Below are 21,950 nucleotides of genomic sequence, written 5' to 3' on the forward strand. Positions count from 1 at the left end.
AGGTACCCATTTCAGTCTATTTAAATAAGAAGTGGAGGAAATTAGACTATATTTTACAAATATAAAAACAAAGTCATGACCACATTCCTCTACTGCTTCAGATCCTTCACTCAAACAAACTGCTGAGCTTCATAAGCCCCACCAACTACTCTGGAACCATCATCTGCTGCCCAACTACTTATAATTCCCAATTCACACCATGTTTCATGCTGTGTTTCATCATCACTGTGCCTGAAATGAGCCTCCCAACTTTCTTGGATAATTACCATGCCAGAGTCACTTCAGCCACTGTTTCCTCCAGGAAACCTTTCTTCAACAGCGAGGCTGAAGTCATCTCCCTTTCTCCAAAAAGGAAAAAGATGTACAACACTCGGTGCACACATATATCCCTGCATCCAGCCTCCACAGTACATCATCTGTTGTAGTACTTCCTTCATTCCACCCAAACACGGGCAGGAGCAGGACAAGACTTATAAACAGGAATGTCTGAGGTTTATTCATTTGTTTGTTTAATTAGATAAGATATGTTCATTAGAAAAATTGAAAGGCACAGCAAATCAAAAGAAAAATTGCTGGTAAACTCCCCACCTCCCCGAGATCCCATTTTAATTCACCTTGCATCCCTAACACCCAGCACCATTAGATCGAACATACAGTAGGTGCTCAATAAATTTTTTTTTCAATAAATTTTTTAAGCTAAAACAGAATCTAATGTCTTGATGAAAAATGAATTTTTATGTGGTTAGTCTAGAAAATGTAAAATTCTTAGGCTTTTCACACTTTAAATATCACAAACAAATCCACCTTTGCTGCTGCCACACACCCCCCCCCCCCCACAGACACACACAAAGCACCATGAATATTACTTCGTGGCTCCGCAAAAATCACACCTTAATTATTTCGTGTTTTGACAGTTGTAAAAAATTCATAAAATAAAAGGACATATGTTACTTCCATGATAAGAATGTTATCATTGTATTAAATGCTAAACTTAGCTAAGTCTATGCCAATAATCACAGCAAGCCACAGGAGGTAAGTTAATCAGATTTTAACATCTTACCTCTGATGTGCTTTTTCCCTTTATAGTGGTTACAAATTCTGACTTTATTATCATGGTCCAGGAGAATTAGGAAGTCCAATCTAATACCCTGCTCTTTTCACCCTTCTGTAAGAAACTGAGCAGTGTCAATGTGTGTGTGCTTAAACATGCAGTACCCAAGGCCTCTTCCCAATGCATCTGGCAAGCATTTCAATAACGTGTTTAAAATGTCCAGAAACCTTTTTTACATTATGATCAAAGGCTGTCAGATTAGTGGAACAAATGATATCCACAATGATAAAGTAAGAGATATATTCTGTTGTAAATAAAAAACTATTTAACTTTGAAAAGTATTCTCAAGGGCACCTGGCTGGCTCAGCATGTAGAGCATGCGACTCTTGATCTTGGGGTTGTGAGTTCAAGCCCTGTGCTGGATACAGAGATTACTTAAAAATAAAATCTTAAACATACTTTTTTTAAAAAAAAGCATTCTCAAAGCAAATATAAGTGGGCAAAAAAACAAAGACAAAATAAAAAACAAGGAATGACAAGGAAAAAAGGCTTTAGGTATTGCCTGAATCCTACTTTCTAATACCTATAGGAAGACTTTTCTCCATTTTTAAAGGACTCAATTCTATCCTTCAGTAAACCAAAAAATCTTGAAAACTACCCTTTATAAACTTCCAAACATTATTTCAAAAGCAAAACACTACAGCTGCAATGTAAGAAAAAATCATGGTTAACAGGATACAAACATAAAAGAAAAAGGTTAACCAATCCCATAATCTAGCTCTCCAGGGCCAATATAAACTCTTTATTCCATAAAATGGAGTTTGTTGAGTAGACCAGAGATGGGGTCCAAGATTATACCTCTCTACCAAGCTCCCAGGTGATGTCCATCCTACTGGTCAGATCACAGGACCACACTTTGAATGGCAAGGGGAGAGGAATGAGAAGAAAGGTAATTTTGAGCGTGAGTAGGAGTACACTTGGGATGAAGTCAACGGTTTGGGCACTTTGTGGAAATGGTCACAACAAATGAATGCTGATGCTTTTCTTTTTTTATTACAAAGCCTACTTAAAACAGAAAAACATTTATGAATGTTTCCATTAAGAATCACACAAAGACAGATTTCAGTGATCTCTGAATAATGAGACAACACAGTCCATACATCAGTTTTGTTTTACTATTCACAAATTCAACTGACATCCTACCTCTCAATAAAAATATTTGTTTTCTAATTAAATGAAAATACTGAATTCTCTTTCCATTTATTTGAATGGAAACTCAAGCTTTATATTACTCCATCCATTATATTTTAATCTGAAAAAAGTACTGTCTCTATGCAACTTTTTTTTCATATTTCAAAGTTGGCAATGTGGAATTTAAGAGTTCTAAGGTGAAGGTACAAAGCACCATTAGAAGTAATCAGCTGACGATGTGTTCATGTGATTTAGTAGCTTATTAACATTTAATGTACAGGGCAGCCCCGGTGGCTCAGCAATTTAGCACTGCCTTTGGCCCAGGGCGTGATCCTGGAGACCCGGGATCAAGTCCCATGTCGGGTTCCCTGCATGGAGCCTGCTTCTCCCTCTGCCTGTGTCTCTGCCTCTCTCTTTCTGTGCCTCTCATGAATAAATAATAAAATCTTTAAAAAAGAAATTTAACAGCACTGCTTATCTAAACCTAGGAATCTCTTCCATCTTACTATATCCACTGCCAGACCTATATTCTAACTCAAAACTAAGAAGAAAAGGACAGTTTCAAGAAGCATCAAAAGTTGTTATCTTTGTTCATAATTAAATCCCTAAACTACCATTTAAAAATGCATTAGAAGGGCACCTGCATGGCTTAGTGGTTGAGCATCTGCCTTTGGCTCGGATTGTGATCCCGGGGTCCTCGGATCAAGTCCTGCATTGGGCTCCCCGCAGGGAACCTGCTTCTCTCTCTCTGCCTATGTCTCTGCCTCTCTCTGTCTCTCATAAATAAAAAAAATTAAATAAAATAATAAAATAAAATAAAAAAATAAAAAATAAAATAAAATAAAATAAATAAAATAAAAAATAAAATAAAATAAAATAAATTAAATAAATAAAATAAAAAATAAAATAAAATAAAATAAAATAAAATAAATAAAATAAAATAAAATAAAATAAAATAAAATAAAATAAAATAAAATAAAATAAAATGGGAAGGATGGCATGAAAGGCCAAACATCTAAACTTCGAGGGTTGGGGTGGTGGGCAGAGGGGGGTATTTGTTTTTAAAAAAATAATGATGTGTGTGTGTGTGTGTGTGTGTGTGTGTGTGTGTGTCTTTACCAATAGATAATGGCAGGAAGTCACTGAGAGTAAAGAATGGATCTTGTCTTTGCAAGTTTACACCTCAACCAAAACAAAGTCACATACCAAATCAACTCATTCTGCATTTAGGAAAGAGAATCAGGCACCAACTCAAATTTCAAGGAAGAAAAAATCTTTTGCTTTTATTCCACATGAAAACAAAATTATATGGAATGTATAAATGCAACAGGCTAATAAATCAAAAGTATGCATGAGAACGTACACAGCTATTTAACTACATATGTGGTGTAAGTTCATTTTTATTTCTAAACAAAGAAGTTTCCTTAGCCTTAAATGCCCCAAATTGCCTTATACATTAACAACCAACCAACAGACAAAAATCAGAAAATCATACTGGTTTTACTGAAACTCAAGTCTAATAATAAAACATTGCCTGCATACCTTAAGCCTCTAGCCTGCCTGCCTCTGATGCTGCTGCTCCCTGGAGGCTGAGACATACCCCATCCTAATTCTACACATTCAAACCTTACTCATCCTCCAAAATGCCTCTTCTACTAGAAGCAGTATTACTACCCTTTGACTTCATTGTTGATCTTGACTCTTTCAAGGCACATATGTCACACACACAATCTCCAAACATGTCTCAGCTCGTGTAGTGAGCACGACGAGAGCAACATGCACACCTCCCACAGTGTCTAGGACTTAACAGCAATAGATAGTAGCTGGATTTAGTAACTTCATGGATAGGCTGAAGGTGTGATTCTCAGGTCAGCAGCTACAGCAACATCTGGGAATGTTTTAGGAACAGAAATTCTTGGGCTCCCTGGCATTCAGACTCACTGAATCAGAAACTCTAGGGGTGAGGCCCAGCTATCTATACTTTAACAAACTCTCCACGTGATTCCAATGTGACTAAAGGGTCAGAAACACTGGGGCAAAAAGAGTCAGCATGGAGGTGAGGAGATAGTCACAGCTACAACCTAAATGTCATGTGTTAATATTGAGAACAGAGGAGGTGGAAAGTGCTGCTGCCCTTCAAGTCCAATTCCTTTTACATATGCTAATAGCTAATGTCCATTCACAGGGTGAAGGATCTTTTAAAAGAACCCCCTTTCTCAGTCTATATGTTGCTATTTCCAGGTAGATAGAAGACTAAAAACTAAGGTTGATTTCTAGCTTACCGACATATACACACACAGGAAGTATAGATAAACCTGAATAAATCTTTCTGAAAGCATAAAGTGTCCAGTAATGTCTACAATTAGACCACAAAGAAGCAGCTTTTCTCTCAAAGTACTTAATACCACAGCTAGTCTAATTATAATGGATTTTCACTACTGTAGAAGGTCCTCCTCGAAATTCAGCTTCATTTTACCTACATGGGGGTTGCATTTAAAAAAGGCAAAAAGGGGGATCCCTGGGTGGCGCAGCGGTTTGGCGCCTGCCTTTGGCCCAGGGCGCGATCCTGGAGACCCGGGATCGAATCCCACGTCGGGCTCCCAGTGCATGGAGGCTGCTTCTCCCTCTGCCTGTGTCTCTGCCTCTCTCTCTCTCTGTGACTATCATAAATAAATAAATTTAAAAAATAAATAAATAAAATAAATAAATAAAAAAAATAAAAAAGGCAAAAGGAAAATTATTTATCACATTCAACCAAACATATCACAATTAAACAGCTAAGTAACACAAAGCTGCCAAAATCCAAAAGAAATAACTTTATATTAAATATCTGATTTAAAATTGAACACCAATAAAAAAAAAATCAAAAAAAAAAATAAAAAAATAAAAAAAAATAAATATCTGATTTATATAGACAAAGACTAGTCGGTCACTCAGAATTGATCAGGAACGCTGAGTCTATGCTTAAACCAATGTAATTTAAATAAAAGCCAGAAAAAAGAAAAAAGTGAATCACTTAGAGAAGACAAGTTTCTATACTGTAGTATCACTATCACATTTGTGTAGTATCAGAAATAGAGCAACTGTTATCAAGCTCTCTTGCTCAACTACAGACTCCAACAGTTAAAACCAGGAACAGGCAAGACCTCTTAACCGATGCTTCAACGAAAACCCATTGTGCATATTTCTTATCGAACTTTCTCAAGGTATTGACAAAGACATTTTGCAAAGACCTGAACATCCCAACTGCCAGACCAGAAAAGCCCTGATAGCAGTGGAATGCCTAGACCGCACATCCCACACATCCCCTTCCCTGCCCATGATCTTGGGCTGAACACATACTGACCCCCCCACCCGTGATCATGCACTCCCTGCCCACTCTCTTGCACATATCCCACCCCACCTTTCCCTATAATGCTGAAGGTGTCCATCTTGCTGGTGGAGAGGCCAGTTGTTAATGCTTGAGCCTGCTACCAAGCACCCTAAACTTCTCCCTTTCTCTTTTCGAAACCACCATCTCGAGTTACTGCCTTCCCTTACAACCAGTTTATCCAAGTTTATTCTACAACGGTGCTGGCAAACCCAGCCAGGAGCTGTGCTTCTGATTTGTCCACCCTGCCTCAGGATTCCCTGGCACAGAGCAATTCGCCCCAGTAGCACCAGGGCTCACCCGCTCGGTTCTTGAGTTAGTGGTAGTGATAGATACTCAGTAACACAGCTAGTTGTGCACAATTTTAAATTCACCCTGCCGAATATCCTGAGATAACATCATGAGAGGCCGTGTTCCCATCATCCAGGGGATATAAAGCACTGGTTCAAAGTGTGGTCCTGAGATCAAGCACAAAGACAGCAGCATCTGGGAGTGTGAGAAATACATATTCTCACCCCTCACCCCCTCTTCCTGAATTAAACACCTGAGGATGACACGTAGAAATGTGTTTTAACAAGCCCTCCAGGTACTTCTAATAAACCACTAACATTTGAGAGCTGCTGGCATAAAGCATCTCTAAAGAGACTCTTTAGTAACTTTTTTTTTTTTTCCACAAAGTAATGCTAATCTCACTGGCATAAGCAAGAGCAGCTAGATGAGTACAGCCCCTTTTCATTTATAGTAAATTCCCAGGTATTAATTTTAAACAACGAATATGAGCTCTCTGGATATTATGAAGTATGCTACTACAGTCCATGTATGTTCTCACTTCTATGTTTAGGACTCAGAACCACAAATGAACCCTGGTACAAGTCCTCTGACATCAATGAGAGGAGAGCACAAGAGCACGCACATATCCAGGAAGGGCAGAGAGAGGAATAGAAGAAAATAAGAGAATGAATGGGGAAAAAAATCAAGACCAAAAGTCAAAATTGTAGGAGAGTACTCTCACCCTCAGATGTAACTCTGACTCATTTATAGTCAACAAAAATGACTCATTTTGGGTGCTTATGTTCCCTTCTCTCCAATTCAAGCATTATAATTTTATAATTAAAATAAATGTACAGGGGGCAGACTGTGGAAACAAATAAAATAAAGGAGATTACACTATACTCCTAATATATTACAATGTCTAGACTGAAATGTTTTTGCATTTTTGGCACCCCGACTTAAAAAATTCAAGAGAAAAGAAATAGGAAAGCCCGTCTCCAACCAAATTATGCTCCACAACAGAACAGCAATGCAAAAACACAGTTATGCACCAAAGTTACAAAGCTCTGAAACTGGTAACCACTAACTCATTCTGGAAACACTAATAGAAATCCCATTTTTCTCAGAAGACACAAAGTTTTAAATTTTCATTTCTAGGTTTGATTTTCCTTCTTCCTTCAGAACCCCAATGCTTATCAACAGATCTTCTCACTGAAAATGTGGGTTGCTGAAGAAACTTTAAAGGGTAATGGGTAAACACCCTACATATATTTACATCAAAAGTACCATCAGAGTACGTGTTGGCCAATTTAGATATACAAGAGATATGTAATGGGTCATATATGGACTGGAAAATGTAATCACATTTATGCCATTTAAAAGGAATTATATTTCATATTTTGTTCAAATGGATCATGTAAGAAAGTTAAATCTCTCAGTAAGATATACTGTTACAAGAAAATTCTGAGCCAAAATGTATGTGTACCCACTGAACCAGAGAAACAATACACGTATGAGGAATCTGTGTTCTTAAAGAATCATTTATAATAATATTTTCTAGAGTTTAGAAAAACTGACTTTCTTAAATTCTTTGGCCAAGAGAAAACATTAGAGTTTGGGTAATGCAGAAGAGATTACTAGAGACAGAGGCATGGACAGTCCTCTATATTTCCCTGAGTCTTCAACCTCTTGACCGAAGGCTACTACATCTCCTAGTCATTAAAATGAGACATTTCTCCAGGACACTGTAGTGCTAGGAGAGCAAAGCATGAGATCTCCGCATCCCACACCCTTAGTGCCCAGTGCTGGTGTTTTTAAGTTCCTAACTCTTCAATGCCATTTCTGGACCATTTTTCCCTTAGCCCTCTTAAAAAATGCTTGCTTACCTAAACTCAAATCAACAATACTACTGCATTAGTCACCTCCCCCTCCTTCATTCATTAAAATTTTATAACCCTATCGGTCCTCCAATGATCACCTCAAAGCTTGCCAATTCAACAGCCTCTCTACTCTCTGGCCTTTGTATCAACAAAGAGGTTCTCCTCCACTGCCCTCGCTAATTTAATCTAAGTTCTCTGTGCTAGCCTAAACTCCATGAAGATCATTCTAGTTCACTGCTGGATCTCAGGCACACCACAGTGAATACTTAAAGTAAGGTATTTTTTCATTACCACTAAATGCAAAAATTGAGGGCTACTACAAGGCCTGTGTAGCTTATAACAAGGACAATCAAATGCTTGAGAATCATGTATAAAGAACACTCAAAGGATGTTTTACCCAGGGGCACCTGGGTTGCTTAGGGGTTGAGCATCTGCCTTTGGCTCAGGTCATGATCCCGGGGTCCTGGGATCGAGTGGCACATCAGGCTCCTTGCAGGGAGCCTGCATCTCCCTCTGCCTATGTCTCTGCCTCTCTCCCTGTCTCTCAAGAATAAATAAAATCTTAAAAAAAAATTTAAAAAAAAAAAGGCACAACGATGTTTTGCCCAAAGTGTTTTTTGGATGATGAATGACTAAGGTAAAGTGATAGCTATCTTAAAATAGAAGTCAATTATATAGAAAAGATAAGGCTAACAATTCTGAGACTTGAGATGGGTAACTGGCTCTCCTACTAATTAGTGGACTTGTTTATTTTTATTTTTTAAGATTTTATTTATTTGAGAAAGAGAGAAAGCAAGTGAGAATGAGCTGGGGAAGGGGTGGGGGTGAGGAAGAAGCAGGAAAGACTTACAAGGAGTTTGATCCCAAGACCCTGGGATCATGACTTGAGCCAAAGGCAGACACTTAACCAACTGAGCCACCCAGGTGACCCTAATGGCTTTATTTAATATTACTGAGCCTCTTCTTTCTTATCTATATACATTAAAGGGGTTGGACTTTTTGGGTTCCAAACATTCTATTTCATTCCTGCCTAATAGTGCTCCAGGTATAGAAAGGAGCCCAACAAGGGTATTATTAGAAGCCAGCAACCTGAAGACCTAAGCTGTCAGGATATGAAGTTTTCTTATAAAAAATATACCTTAAGAATACTGAGAGATAGAGCAGAACTTGATGCACAGCTGGACAACATCAAAAGTCAGCCAACTATAACCCTGGAGCAGCAACTATTTCTGTTAATAAACTTTTATTGGAACATAACCACACCCATTCGTTCAAGGATTGTCTATCGTTGTTTTTTCCCGGTACAACAGCAGAGCTGGACAGTTGTCAAATTAACCAAATGGCCCACAAATCCTAAAATATTTACTCTCTGGTACCTTAAGAAAAAGTTTACTGGCCCTGAACTATAGGACATACATTTATTTTACATTATTATTCATTGGAGATGGAAAGACCTGCATTAAAATGCTCTTAAATAGGGATCCCTGGGTGGCGCAGCGGTTTGGCGCCTGCCTTTGGCCCAGGGCGCGATCCTGGAGACCCGGGATCAAATCCCACGTCGGGCTCCCAGTGCATGGAGCCTGCTTCTCCCTCTGCCTGTGTCTCTGCCTCTCTCTCTCTCACTGTGTGCCTATCATAAATAAAAAATTAAAAATTAAAAAAAAATGCTCTTAAATAGAAGGTAGGGAGAAAAGGGAGAAAAAGAGTAAGTAGAGATAACAGGTCAAAATATAATCTCAATTCACCTCCCAGTGATTACACTAGCTGCTCTAAGCTAGTGGATAGCTCATCCATCTCTGAAACCTTTTTTTCCAGGAATACACAAAATAAAACAAACATTGAAGATTTAACACGCACCTGCCCTCCCTCACTTTTTGTGCATTCCCTTGACATATGTAGTTTTCAACGTAACCAACACTGCAGTTGATTTTTGACCAATCTGGGTCACAAACATCCAGGAAGTGAGGCCGCAGTCTGCCTATTGAATACTTGGCAATGTCAGTCAGGGACTGACTAGCAGCTGCACCAAATAAAAATGTTCCAATGGCTTTGTAAATAGTGGCTATGTAGTTATTCCTGATAAAGGAATTCGAGTGCAAGAGGTTATAGTAAACAGACAGGGCTTCTCCAACAATCATCTGAAAAAGAAACAGAAAAATAATATGTTAAAAGAGCAACTGGGCACTTTAAACAAAATAAAAAATAGAAAAGAAAATGGTAAGTCACAATAAAATCTTTATTTTAAAAACACCTCCCATTTTTCATTTGCAAAGGAGTCAGGATATCTAATTCTAAACCATGAAAAAAGGTTCAGATCAAGTGTGGATAATGCTTACAAAGCATTGGCCACAATAATTTCAAAGCCCACCTGAAACAATAAGACCTTATTTCTTTTCTTGTATTCAAATGAGTTTTAGTAGTCAATGGTGTATCATGGATGACAAAAATCATGGTATGTTCAAAGAACACAAATTTTCCTAATTAGAGTATCCCTTATGTACGTACTCTTATCTGGCAGTGTCTTCATTTCTATCAAACATTCCTCTGAAAGAAAAGCATCCATCATATTCTAAAAAGTAAAATAGTTTCAGAGAGTAAACTAATATTAAAGCAGAGGTCTAACACTGAGGCCAAAGGGTGCAGAGGGCAGAAATTAGCTGACAGAGCCTCCCAGTCCTGCCGCTCCAGACCTCTAGGCCTGTCTTTCTTAACAAGTCTCAATAATAACACACACTTGATGCTCTCCTCCTCCAAGAAATCATCTCAAGTTTCCTCTTTATTTTTCATTGGCTTTAGTTTTCACTGTAAGTAGAGACAAAGCCTTCCCAGATTCAGGCAGAGTGTGTATCAGCATGTGCCAGTGTAATGAATTTAAAGGCATAAAAATGGCTTCCCAATACTTGACAAGTTCACAGACCAAAATAAATAGTTGAACAGAAGAATCAGCTTGCTTATGTTGGGGGAAGTAAGGAGATACAAGTCACAAAGTTTTTCTTAAGATATGTACTACTTTCCCTGCTTCATCCATTTAGTGAGGATTAATTATCTTCACGGTGAGCCTTATTGTAGGTAAAATAAATAGTTGCCTCCTGAAAGAGATTTTAAGAATCTGACACCAAAAATTCTTCATCTGGCTCCATGGCTCCATAAATAGAATGATAAAATTTGGACAAGTCTATGAATCCCACAAAAGCAAGAATCAAGTTTTAGTCATTGAATAAAAAGCTAGCACCACCACAATGGACTCAAACATAGTAGGTGGTTCATAAATTTTAATTGAAAGGGGTGCCTCTTGGGTAAAAGGTAAACACCCTTGGTTTAAACATTAAGCCCCATAGAAACATATTCCTCATTACAGTGATGAATGTGAATGACTTAATCAGATCCTTTTCTGAGAAGAGGTCTCTCAGGAGACAAAAACCATATGCACCTCTGTAATTGTGCTTAGGGTTCTCCCAACGCCCTCCAGTCACCCTGTAATAAAGTATATATTGTCTCCTCTGAGTGTTAAGGTGTCCCAGCAACTGCCTTCACAGATGAGCAGAAAGGATTTCTCTAATGTTTCATTATGGAGTTGCTCTTTGATCATCTAAAATATATACCAAGTATATTAATCAACCACAATTCAAGCAGCTGGAACTCCCACACTTCAGCTGTCAGCTGTTCTTTTTGTATAAGCACTCAACTATTTTCCAATTGTTGAATTTTAGGAGTCTTCCATAGGCATAATGATCATTCTTTAGGGCCACCCAAAACATGATTCTTAACACTGAGAACAGAAAGTCAATTCAATAGGAGAATTCAGAGCACTGGGCACTGAAGACCAACTGACTGACAGAGGTACTGTAAGCAGAAACTTTACCCTTAATGCTGGGGAAGGGCAGGGGACTCTAACACTGACCAAACCTAGGTCAATGTATATCATTTTTTATTATGTCCTCCATCCTCACTGAGATAGACAATAGACAAATTCTAAATTGATTTTCTAAATTAAATGCAGGGATGTATCTAAGCATTTCATTATACATGACAGCCATATTTTTGTTTCATTTAAATACCTTTTCCTGCCGTTTGAACCATTAATGTCAATGCTTAGCCTTTGGTCAAGTCCACTCTTAAGCTGACTGTAGACTCATCTTAGAGCTGGGATCACTTGCTATGCATTATTTACACTCCAAAGATAGGATAAATTATTGATGTTTTTTTTTTTTTTTTTTAATTTTTATTTATTTATGATAGTCACACAGAGAGAGAGAGAGAGAGAGAGGCAGAGACATACGCAGAGGGAGAAGCAGGCTCCATGCACCGGGAGCCCGATGTGGGATTCGATCCCGGGTCTCCAGGATCGCGCCCTGGGCCAAAGGCAGGCGCCAAACCGCTGCGCCACCCAGGGATCCCGATAGGATAAATTATTATTAAAGAACAAAAGATAATGTTTGAGGGACTAAAACAAAATACTTTTGAATATTAAAGATAGTAATTACCCAAATCCATGTAATTCAACCATTTAAAACCTATGCACCAAGATATTCTCACCATCTCCTTTATAGCTCCATCAACCAAGATGATTTTATACATCTCTGCATTGTCTGCATATTATGTGCCTCCCATTCAGGGCTCACCTTCCCACAAATGTAGTCTAAAATCACTGGTGTACTTCCACTCTTTAAATTTCTCTTAGTACCTTCATTCTCTTTATTCTACTGAATCTTTTCCAAAGTCAAAATGGTCTTGTCAGATTGAATAGGTATTTATCAACTCTCATTTACCTCAACTCCTCACAATATTTGACATCACTGATCATTTCTCCCTATTGAAATTCTCCCTTGGCTTCTGAGAAACTATATTAATTCTCCACCAGGCTCCCTCAATCACTTGATGTATCTTTGGATCATCTGAAAGCCACGTCAAAGGCCTAGCATGAAGTCTGAATCATGATCCTGATTTTTTTTTTAAGGAACTGATTCACTTTCTAGTAAATAAAACTAAGCATTTATTTACATGTTTGACCAAGTGCTGCCTGAAAGGAGTTAATTTTTTTTAATTAGTGTATAAAGCTACTGCCCAGTGCAGTGCTGGTTAATATGATTAATGTGAAAATCGTACTTTCATAGCACCTTAAAGAGTCTGTTCTTTTTTAAGAAAACTACACTCAATTTACTTGTTTTATTCAACATAAAGATAACTTTCTCACAGCTCATGATGAAATAGTCAAAACTTACAAATTAATGAAGTATCAATGACAAGTTCTTGCTAATGGAGGGTTTTGTCAGGCCCTGCACGTGCACAGGCTACACGCACACACTTGGTGCTAGGCCCCGTCCTGCTGCAGGCCTCTGGTCTGTCATGGATTGCTGGAGCTTTGTTTGTGCAGCTCCTTGACTGAGACACGAAGTCAAGGAGAATTGAAAGACAAGTCCGCCTGCAGCACTGTTTTAGTGCCCAAGGGAGAATCTTGTATGAACTCAGCTACTACACTTGATCCTTCACAGCATGGGTTTGAACCTAGTGGGTCCACTTATACATGGATTTTTTTTTATGAATACAATACAGTACTGAAAATGGATTATCTTTATGATTTTCTTAATAACATTTTCTTTTCTCTAGCTTACTTTATTGTATAATACATGGAACACAGAAAATATGTGTTGACTCTTTATCAGTAAGGCTTTCAGGCAACAGTAGGCTATTAGTAAAGTTTTTGGTGAGTCAAAAATTTTAACTCAGATTTCTGGCCACACCAGGTGTCAGTATCCTTTAACCCCAACTTGCTCAAGGGGCAACTGTATTTGCAGCTAACTATCCTATTAAAATTTTAAAATTCAAATAGTATCTCAGAAACACACATACTTTAAAAGAAAAAAAAAACTCTACTCTTACCGTGTTCTTTTTTTTTTTTTTTTTTTTTTTTCTTACTGTGTTCTTAAAGGAACAATCATAGGCTTGGCTTTCTTTCTTTTCATAGTAAAAATTCAGTGTAAAGATTTGTCTAGATTAAAGGGATCTGATTTCTTAAAACTTCACCATACTGTAGGAGAGCCAACCAATGTTACTATGTAATTACTCCCATTTCATTCCAGCACCTAGGACATGCCAGGCTCTGACATGCCAGGCTCCACCATGCCCAGCTCAATGGCAGGCAGCAAGGCTGCTAAGATGAACAAAGCACCAACTCTGCCCTCCAGGAGCTCACAGTCTCATAAAACAAACATGTTTATGAGAGAGGTTTTCTTTTATTAATTATGTACCACAAATAATGAGTTCATTAATTCTCGATGCCTATAAGGAGCTGTGATCATTCTTGAATAAAACATTAAAATTCTAGGGATGCCTGGGTGGCTCAGTGGTTGAATATCTGCCTTCGGCTCACGGTGCTACCCCAAGGTCCTAGAATTGAGTCCTGCATTAGGCTCCCCATTGAGAGCCTGCTTCTCCCTCTGCTCATGTCTCTGCCTCTCTATCTCTCATGAATAAATAAAATCCTAAAAAAAAAATTAAAATTCTAAATTAAGGTTTCTTTTTCAATAAATACCAAAAAAGACAAGACATATATGTCATCTTATTGGCCTATCTCCTGGATGGGACTGTATTTTCTACTTTTAACCAATATAAATCTTCTTTTACAAGCCATGGAGCATACTCTGGTTTCTTTTCAGATCGTATAAATCTTTTGCCTTTTACAAGCCATGGAGCGTACAGCTATTTAATCTAAGTCATAGACTCTCTCAGTCAAGAAATTATAATCTGATCCAATCCCTTGAAGCCATCTCCTTGGAGCACAATCTCTAATCATTCCCACCTAAAATCCTAAAAGCAATAGTTACTATTATGTTTCAGAACTAGCAAAAATTCTCTTGTATTCACTGCTGATTATATATAGAAATTTTGGCTTCTCTCTCTAGTTTCTGGCATTATCTAATAATTCTTTAACATGGGTTAGAATGAAGACTTAACATTAGTTAGTTATTTTTATTTTTTAGAACTCGGCAACTAGAAAGTAGGTACATAGACACAGATTCCACAAATTACAAAATAATACCCTACATATAAAGTATGCTAAAAACATACTGCTGTAACATGTGTCTATGCATGTGCTGCAATAACACCAAATTAGTGTTTTAAAATCACATGACTTGGAAAAGATTAGCATAAAAGCTACACACCTTCAGTAAGGTTCTTCTAATTATACACTGTTATTCCTCTGGTCCCATTTAAAAAAGCTGAGATCTTAATCAAATAACATGCTCAATTAAAGGTTAAAAAACATAGTTTTGGACATTTAAGCATTCAATAATTAACAGATTAACACAAAATTAAGCCAACTGCCCAAAAGTGATAAACTTGGAAAAGTGGATTTGACTTACAACAATAATACTGAATGGAATGATTATTCCACCTAATAACGCATAAGGTATGGTGTCTTCTTTGTAAGGGTACTTGATGGACTCATCATTACAGAATATTCCTCGTTGGAAGGGGGTATGCCTTGAAGTAAGAATTGCAAAAGGCAATCCAGCTAGCAAAAGGAATAAATGAAAATATCATTAAAATGGTAATATGAAAATTAATTAATGGCAATAATTATCCCAGAGACTGTTTAAAAATGCATTTGCCATGAAAATAAATAAGAGCACACGTAAAAAGGAATGCAGCAATGCATGCAACAGAAGTTAGAAAGATTACAGTTTAGATTAAGGTAGGAAGAGGAACAATGCTTAACCAATTTAACTAAGAGTATCTTCTTCCCTTTGTTTCTGCCCAAACACACTAAACGGATTTTAGAGAAGACAAAAAAAAAAAAAATTGCTTCTTATGCTCTTGTTTGCCGTTCAGTCAGAGGGTTTCTCAACCTATTCCCAAACCGATTTGTCATGCATTTTCCTTCCAAAAGTAAAACAGCTTTTTGACATTACCCATTTTGTCTCTATGTTACTACCACATGTAGACAGGACAAGGTCATGGCAAAACTATCAGAGTATCTAAATAATGTGCTATCCACTTACTTCTGTACCATCTATACCAAGTTTAGAGCTGTGAAAAAGACCTGAACTTAAACCAAGTTTGAGAAAAACAGACAACGAAGTCAAGCACAAAAACACCAAAACACAGTTCTGTTTTCATTTGTGTTTTCCCTCAAGATTAGGTCTTACACTCACCTCCTAAAAGGTCTTTTCCCTGCAAGTCAGCTTTAAGAATTCAGTTCTCCTTTACTTCACAGAAGTAGACATACTGATTAACATGCAGCATACCAACTACAAATCTAGTTAGCAGAAACCTTCAACATGAGGTCTGTGTCAAGACGTATCCAAGTGTGGAAGATTCTCTCCCTCGGAGATCCATTTTCCCAGCAGTAATGCCATAATCACAAGCTACCATACTCACTGTATGTTCAAGTGTTCTTTCTTTGAAGCTCCAAGTCTTAATGACCATTTAAAGGTTTCATTAATTCCACTAAAATCCCAAAGGCTGAAAGACAAATAACTCTACCACTCTGCCTGAGTGTCCTTAATGTAAATATCAAATATGTTCTATCTCCAGAAGCTAAATGAAAAGAAGCACATTCCTAGTTCTTTTATTTATCTTCCTGTTTCTCATCTATACCCTAAATACATACACCAAAGTTTCTATCTTTGTGTTAAACCAATTGTCAAAAGTGGCAACCCATTACAAGTCTTTAAGATGTTCACAAGGCTCTCGAAGTATACTTCTAGTAATAGTTATGATTACAAATAAATAAATAAGCTAGAACTGACTTTGCTAACTGATACTTATACTACCTCCATGTCTGATTTCAGACTATCCTCTGATTCACGAAACTGTCTGCATTCAGAGGAATAGGGCGAAATGCCCAAGCCTTTAATACAGATACCACAGCTGCAGCACAAACATCTTGTACACAGCAGCATATGCTGTGGAGGCTAATAAGCAGATCTGTGACATCAGTTGCTGCCTGCTCTCTACAATAACTAGATGTTCATCCTTCAACCAGCAGCCATATTTTTACCCCATGAGCAAATTTATTTTGTATTCACAAAGAACCATCATTTCTACAGTTCAATTCTACTTGCAATAATTCTATAACATAACAAAGGAAACTTTCAATCTCTACATTGCATATTTTGGAATTGAATTTTTCCATGATTTCTTTCTTTTGTAGTAAGACAAGATATCTAGTATAGAAATTAAATCCACATATGATCAGCATCCAAAATGCAGTAGGGGGCAGCCCAGGTGGCTCAGTGGTTTAGCACCACCGTCAGCCCAGGGCATGATCCTGGGGACCCAGGATCGAGTCCCATGTCAGGCTCCCTGCATGGAGCCTGCTTCTCCCTCTCCCTGTGTCTCTCTGCTTCTGTGTGTGTGTGTGTGTGTGTGTGTGTGTGTGTGTGTGTCTCATGAATAAATAAATCTTTTTTAAAAACGCAGTAGGCTTTATGTTCTTATTCTCAGGAAAAATTCTTATTAATAGGCCCAAATATATTGAAAATTTTTCTTAATAAGCACATCCACTAAGTTGGGGTTTTTTTCCCTTTGACCAAAACAACTATGTTGGAAATTATTTTTAGATTTGGAAAAAAAAGTTTGTGGGTATTTTTTTTAGGATAGGAAGGAAATAAAATTAAATTCCATGCAAGTATAATCAGCCTATTTTTAAAAACAAGAATATATAAATGGGAAAATATTGAGTGAATCCACTGTCAAAGAATTCTAGTAGGTGTTACCAGGAATACAAAGTTGAATAAGGCATAATACGTAAGTGCAGCAGAGAATAAAAAGGTACAAAAAGCTATGAAGGTTCAAAAGAGAAGCTCTGATGATATTCAAAAAGCCAGTGGTTACCATAGAACCCAGCAGAAGGTGTATGGTAAAGACAGAAGTTTTGGCACGTAAGCATCTCTGAAGCCACAGAGGTAAAAAAACTCCAGGACGGATATGAAATGAAATGAAGTGCAGGGTGAGGCACAAAGCAGCGGCAACACTAAAGGGATGAGCACAGGAGGAAGATCCACTGAGTCAGATCTGGAGGGTGAAGAAAGTCAAGAGAGAGTTACATCACTGAGGCCAAGTCCAGAGAGAGCACCTCAGGAGTTGATGATGCATCCACAACACCCAATACATTTTCAAGGGCCAGACTTAGTAAAAATGGTAATAAGGAAAAGGAGGGCAGAGGGTGCGCCTGGGTGGCTCAGTCAGTTAAGTATCTGCCTTCAGCTTGGGCTATGATCCTGGAGTGCTGGGATCTAGCCCCACATTGAGCCCCCTGCTCAACGGGAGAGCCTGCTTCTTCCTCTCCCTCTGCTCCTCCCCTCTACTCAGGCTCTCTCTCTCTCTCTGTCTCTTGCTTACTCATTTTCTCTCTCTCAAATAAATAAATAAAATATTTTCTAAAAATAGGGGATCCCTGGGTGGCTCAGCGGTTTGGCACCTGCCTTTGGCCCGGGGCGCGATCCTGGAGTCCTGGGATCGAGTCCCGCATCGGGCTCCCGGCATGAAGCCTGCTTCTCCCTCTGCTGGGTCTCTGCCTCTGTCTCTCTCTGTGTCTCTCATGAATAAATAAGTAAAAATATAGATAGATAGATAGATAGATAGATAGATAGATAGATAGATGAAAGAAAGAAAAGAAAGAAAGGGTGGAAGCCACACTACAGAGATTTTAGTGAGGAATGATTAAAAAAATAAACATTTTTTAAAAAGCAGGAATCCATCACAAATGCACACTCTTCTTTTGAGAGTGTGAGTGAAGAAAAGTAATTCTATCACAGAAGGCCTAAGAAATATTTTTAAATTAATAATATTTGCAATCACATATAAGTCCATGAAATCTATTATATCAATGTCATTATTCAACACCATTTCATTTTCACTAAACCTGAACATAGACCCCAAAAAGGGGATGGAGAAGATCAAATCACCATTTGTTCAATGATCTATATCAGGCTCAAAAAGATGACCTCGTCCAGATTCCTGCTCTGGGAATTTTGGAATTGGAACAAAGACTGACTCAGTCAGAGCTGGCAAGCAGTCTGAACCATGCACAAGAAAGATTCGCTGAAGAGGCTGAGAACAAAACAGGTCTGCAAAGAAAAGAAAAGTGACTAGCCTGGCCCTTGAAAGTGAGAAATGGGAAAGCGGCTTTGGCTCCCCATTGCCAGAGGGCCTCACTGATCTTGCTATTTTGGAGTTGTTAGAGTGCCCTATACCCTTTCAACAAAACCCAACCTTACTTCAGCTAGTTAGAAAGGAATTCTGCTCCTTGCAACCAACAGAGCCATAATTAAAACAATTATAAACACTCCTCCTACTTTGAGAACAAATAGATAATTTTTTTTAATGTATTTATTCATGAGAGACACAGAGAGAGAGGCAGAGACATAGGCAGAAGGAGAAGCAGGCTCCCCGGGGGGAGCCTGATGTGGAACTGGATCCCAGGACCCCAGGGTCATGACCTAAGCCAAAGGCAGACACTCAACCACTGAACCACCCAGTCTCCCCAGATCACTAATTCTTTGATTACCCTATGTAATGCTAGAGTGAACACTTGCAGATACTAATCCTTGTTTTCATTTCTAATTATTTCCTAAGAATGTATTTTTATGTGGAATTATAGGCCATTATAGGCCCTTTTTTCAAAAAGGTTATTTTATATAATAGCAATATACTCTATCATCCACAATGTACAGAAATATGGAGAAATGCAAAAATTTAAGACATCTGATGGTATTAGCATTAACTACAGATTTCAAAGAAAAGAGAAGGGTTCCATTTACTTTTTTATCAAAGTAAATCAAACACCCTTTTCCTTTTACCTGAAAGGTTACATCTCCAAACAATCCCTTTTCATCATCAGCCAAATGACTACATTTGTCAAACAATGTTTTTCTTAATACTTCAGTTTATAAAATTCATTTTCATTCCCTTTTTGAAAAAAAAAAAAACTATTTACTTTTAAGTATATAGTTTACATACCATAAAATTCATCCACTCTAAGTATATAATTCAGTGATCTGGGCCAATTTACAAAGTTGTATAACCATCACCACCATCCAGTTTTAGAACTTTTTGATTATCCAAACATTTCTCACAAGCCCATTTGTATTCAACCCTTGCTCCCATGGCCAACCCCAGGCAACCTTACTCATTTGTTTTCTGTTTCTACATAGCTTTGCCTTTTCTGAGGATTTCAAATGAATGAAATCATTCAATATGTGGTATTTCCTAAGTCCTTTTATCACTTAGCATAATGTTTTTGAGGTTCATCCACATTGTAGCATGCACTTTGTTCCTTTTTTATTGCTAAATACTATCCTACTGCATGTATCTACATCTAATTTATCATTCACCAGTATAGATATAATTGGGTTGTTTCAGTTTTTGCCTAGTAGGACTAATTGTCCTCCCTAATGAGTAGACACCTAAGAGCAAAATGGCTGAGTCATATGGTATATGTTTATGTGGTAAGTTTATGTTTAACTTTTCAAGCACTTGCTAAGCTATTTTCCAAAGTCTTCCAAAGTATCACTTTACATTCCTACATTTTGCTTTTTAATACGCCCATGTGGCTAGTCATATTCATCCATATATAAGAATCAGATTTTGTGGGACACTTGGGTGGCACTGTGGTTGAGTGTCTGCCTTTGGCTCAGGGTGTGATCCCAGGGTCCCGGGATCAAGTCCTGCATCAGGCTCCCCACTGGGAGCCTGCTTCTTCCTCTGCCTCTTTCTCTGTGCCTCTCATAAATAAATAAATAAAATCTTTAAAAAAAAAAAAAAAAGGAATCAGATTTTCTGTATGGTAAACTGATACTTACTCCCACATATAAATATAGCCTTCCACTTTCTACCAGTGAATATTTATCATAGTTTAAAAGAGAGTATCACCACTTCCACCAGCTAAATACCACAAGAGCACTTCTCCATCCTTTACCAGAGACAGGAAATGATAACATAAGGACATGGTCAGAGTGCCTGGTGGCTCAGTCAGTTAAGCCTCCAAATCTTGATTTCAACTTGAGTCAGGGTCATGCGATAAAGCCCCATGTTGAGCTCCCTGTTAGGAGGAAGTCTGATTTGGATTCTCTCTCTCCCTCTGCTCCTCCTGCAAATGATGTGTACGAGCGCTCTTTCTCTCTCTTTAAAATGAAATAAAATCTTTAAAAAAAAAACAAAACAAAACATGGTCACACAATATCCTTAACTTCTTCCACACAAATATTCAGCATCTTAAAAACATGATATAAACAAAGGTGTTAGTTGGAAAGATTAGCAGTGTGGGGTGCCTAGTAGAACTGAGAAACTGTGGGCAAGAACTTTTTGTTTTAACACACGTGAAGGGAACTCTTCTAATAGTGAAAACTACACAAACACTTCAACAAAATAATGTTTTAAGGTTCATTCATGTAGAATAAATTTTTTTTAAATGTTTATTTATTTATGATAGTCACAGAGAGAGAAAGAGAGAGAGGCAGAGACACAGGCAGAGGGAGAAGCAGGCTCCATGCACCGGGAGCCCGACGTGGGATTCGATCCAGGGTCTCCAGGATCGCGCCCTGGGCCAAAGGCAGGCGCCAAACCCCTGCGCCACCCAGGGATCCCCATCCATGTAGAATAGACTAATATCTCATTCTGTTTTGCTTCTGAATGGTATTCTATTACGGGGATATAAAACGATCTGATACTCAGAGAAGAGAGGCCTGCAACTCCTGAGTCCAAAGCAGCAAATCCTTAAGGGACACACTGCCCCAGGGCTAAGAGCAGTAGGCATCCACCTGAGAAATCCTGACACAAAGCTCTCAGGCACCTTGAGGTCAGGGACCACATGTCACTAGCCTTGAAAGCAAAAGACTCCACTGGCAGATAAAAGACACCACCCAACAGAAAGGATGATGTCCATTTGTGAAATACCTCAGAGATCATATTCTTCTCCTAATGCCTCAACAGGAAGGAAAGGACGTAGATGGAGACTAGAACAATAAAGAACCTAAAGATATAGACTAAACTGTAAAATAATGGGTTTATTATTATTTTTGATGTTACTATGGCCCTAGGCTAAACAGGTAAGGGAAGTGTGCGTTTACTTAGTCTACCTTATCATGTCATTTGAAGACCTACCTTTGTTTACTCACCGATGGGGAAGATTTCAAGTAGGAAAGAGTCAATTTTGAAAATATGAGTTGTCAAAGATGCTGGT

At 38.1% G+C, this 21,950-nt stretch overlaps 1 protein-coding gene across 6 annotated transcripts in view; it reads right to left on the reverse strand.

Moving 5' to 3' along the window:
- Nucleotides 1–21,950, reverse strand: part of PLPP1 (phospholipid phosphatase 1) — a 95,139-nt gene that overhangs the window by 20,677 nt on the left and 52,512 nt on the right. For 3 of the 6 annotated variants that reach the window (XM_077897816.1, XM_077897821.1, XM_077897819.1), the window contains one exon: nucleotides 9,620–9,900. In XM_077897816.1, coding sequence (XP_077753942.1) covers nucleotides 9,620–9,900 — 281 coding nt within the window. Of the gene's footprint in view, nucleotides 1–9,619; nucleotides 9,901–15,126; nucleotides 15,279–17,602; nucleotides 17,730–21,950 lie in introns of those variants that run through there. The other 3 variants (XM_077897817.1, XM_077897820.1, XM_077897818.1) reach the window with 2 other exon arrangements.

The sequence above is a fragment of the Canis aureus genome, chromosome 5 (genome assembly GCF_053574225.1).
Source record: "Canis aureus isolate CA01 chromosome 5, VMU_Caureus_v.1.0, whole genome shotgun sequence".
In the NCBI taxonomy this organism is placed as follows: Eukaryota; Metazoa; Chordata; class Mammalia; order Carnivora; family Canidae; genus Canis; species Canis aureus.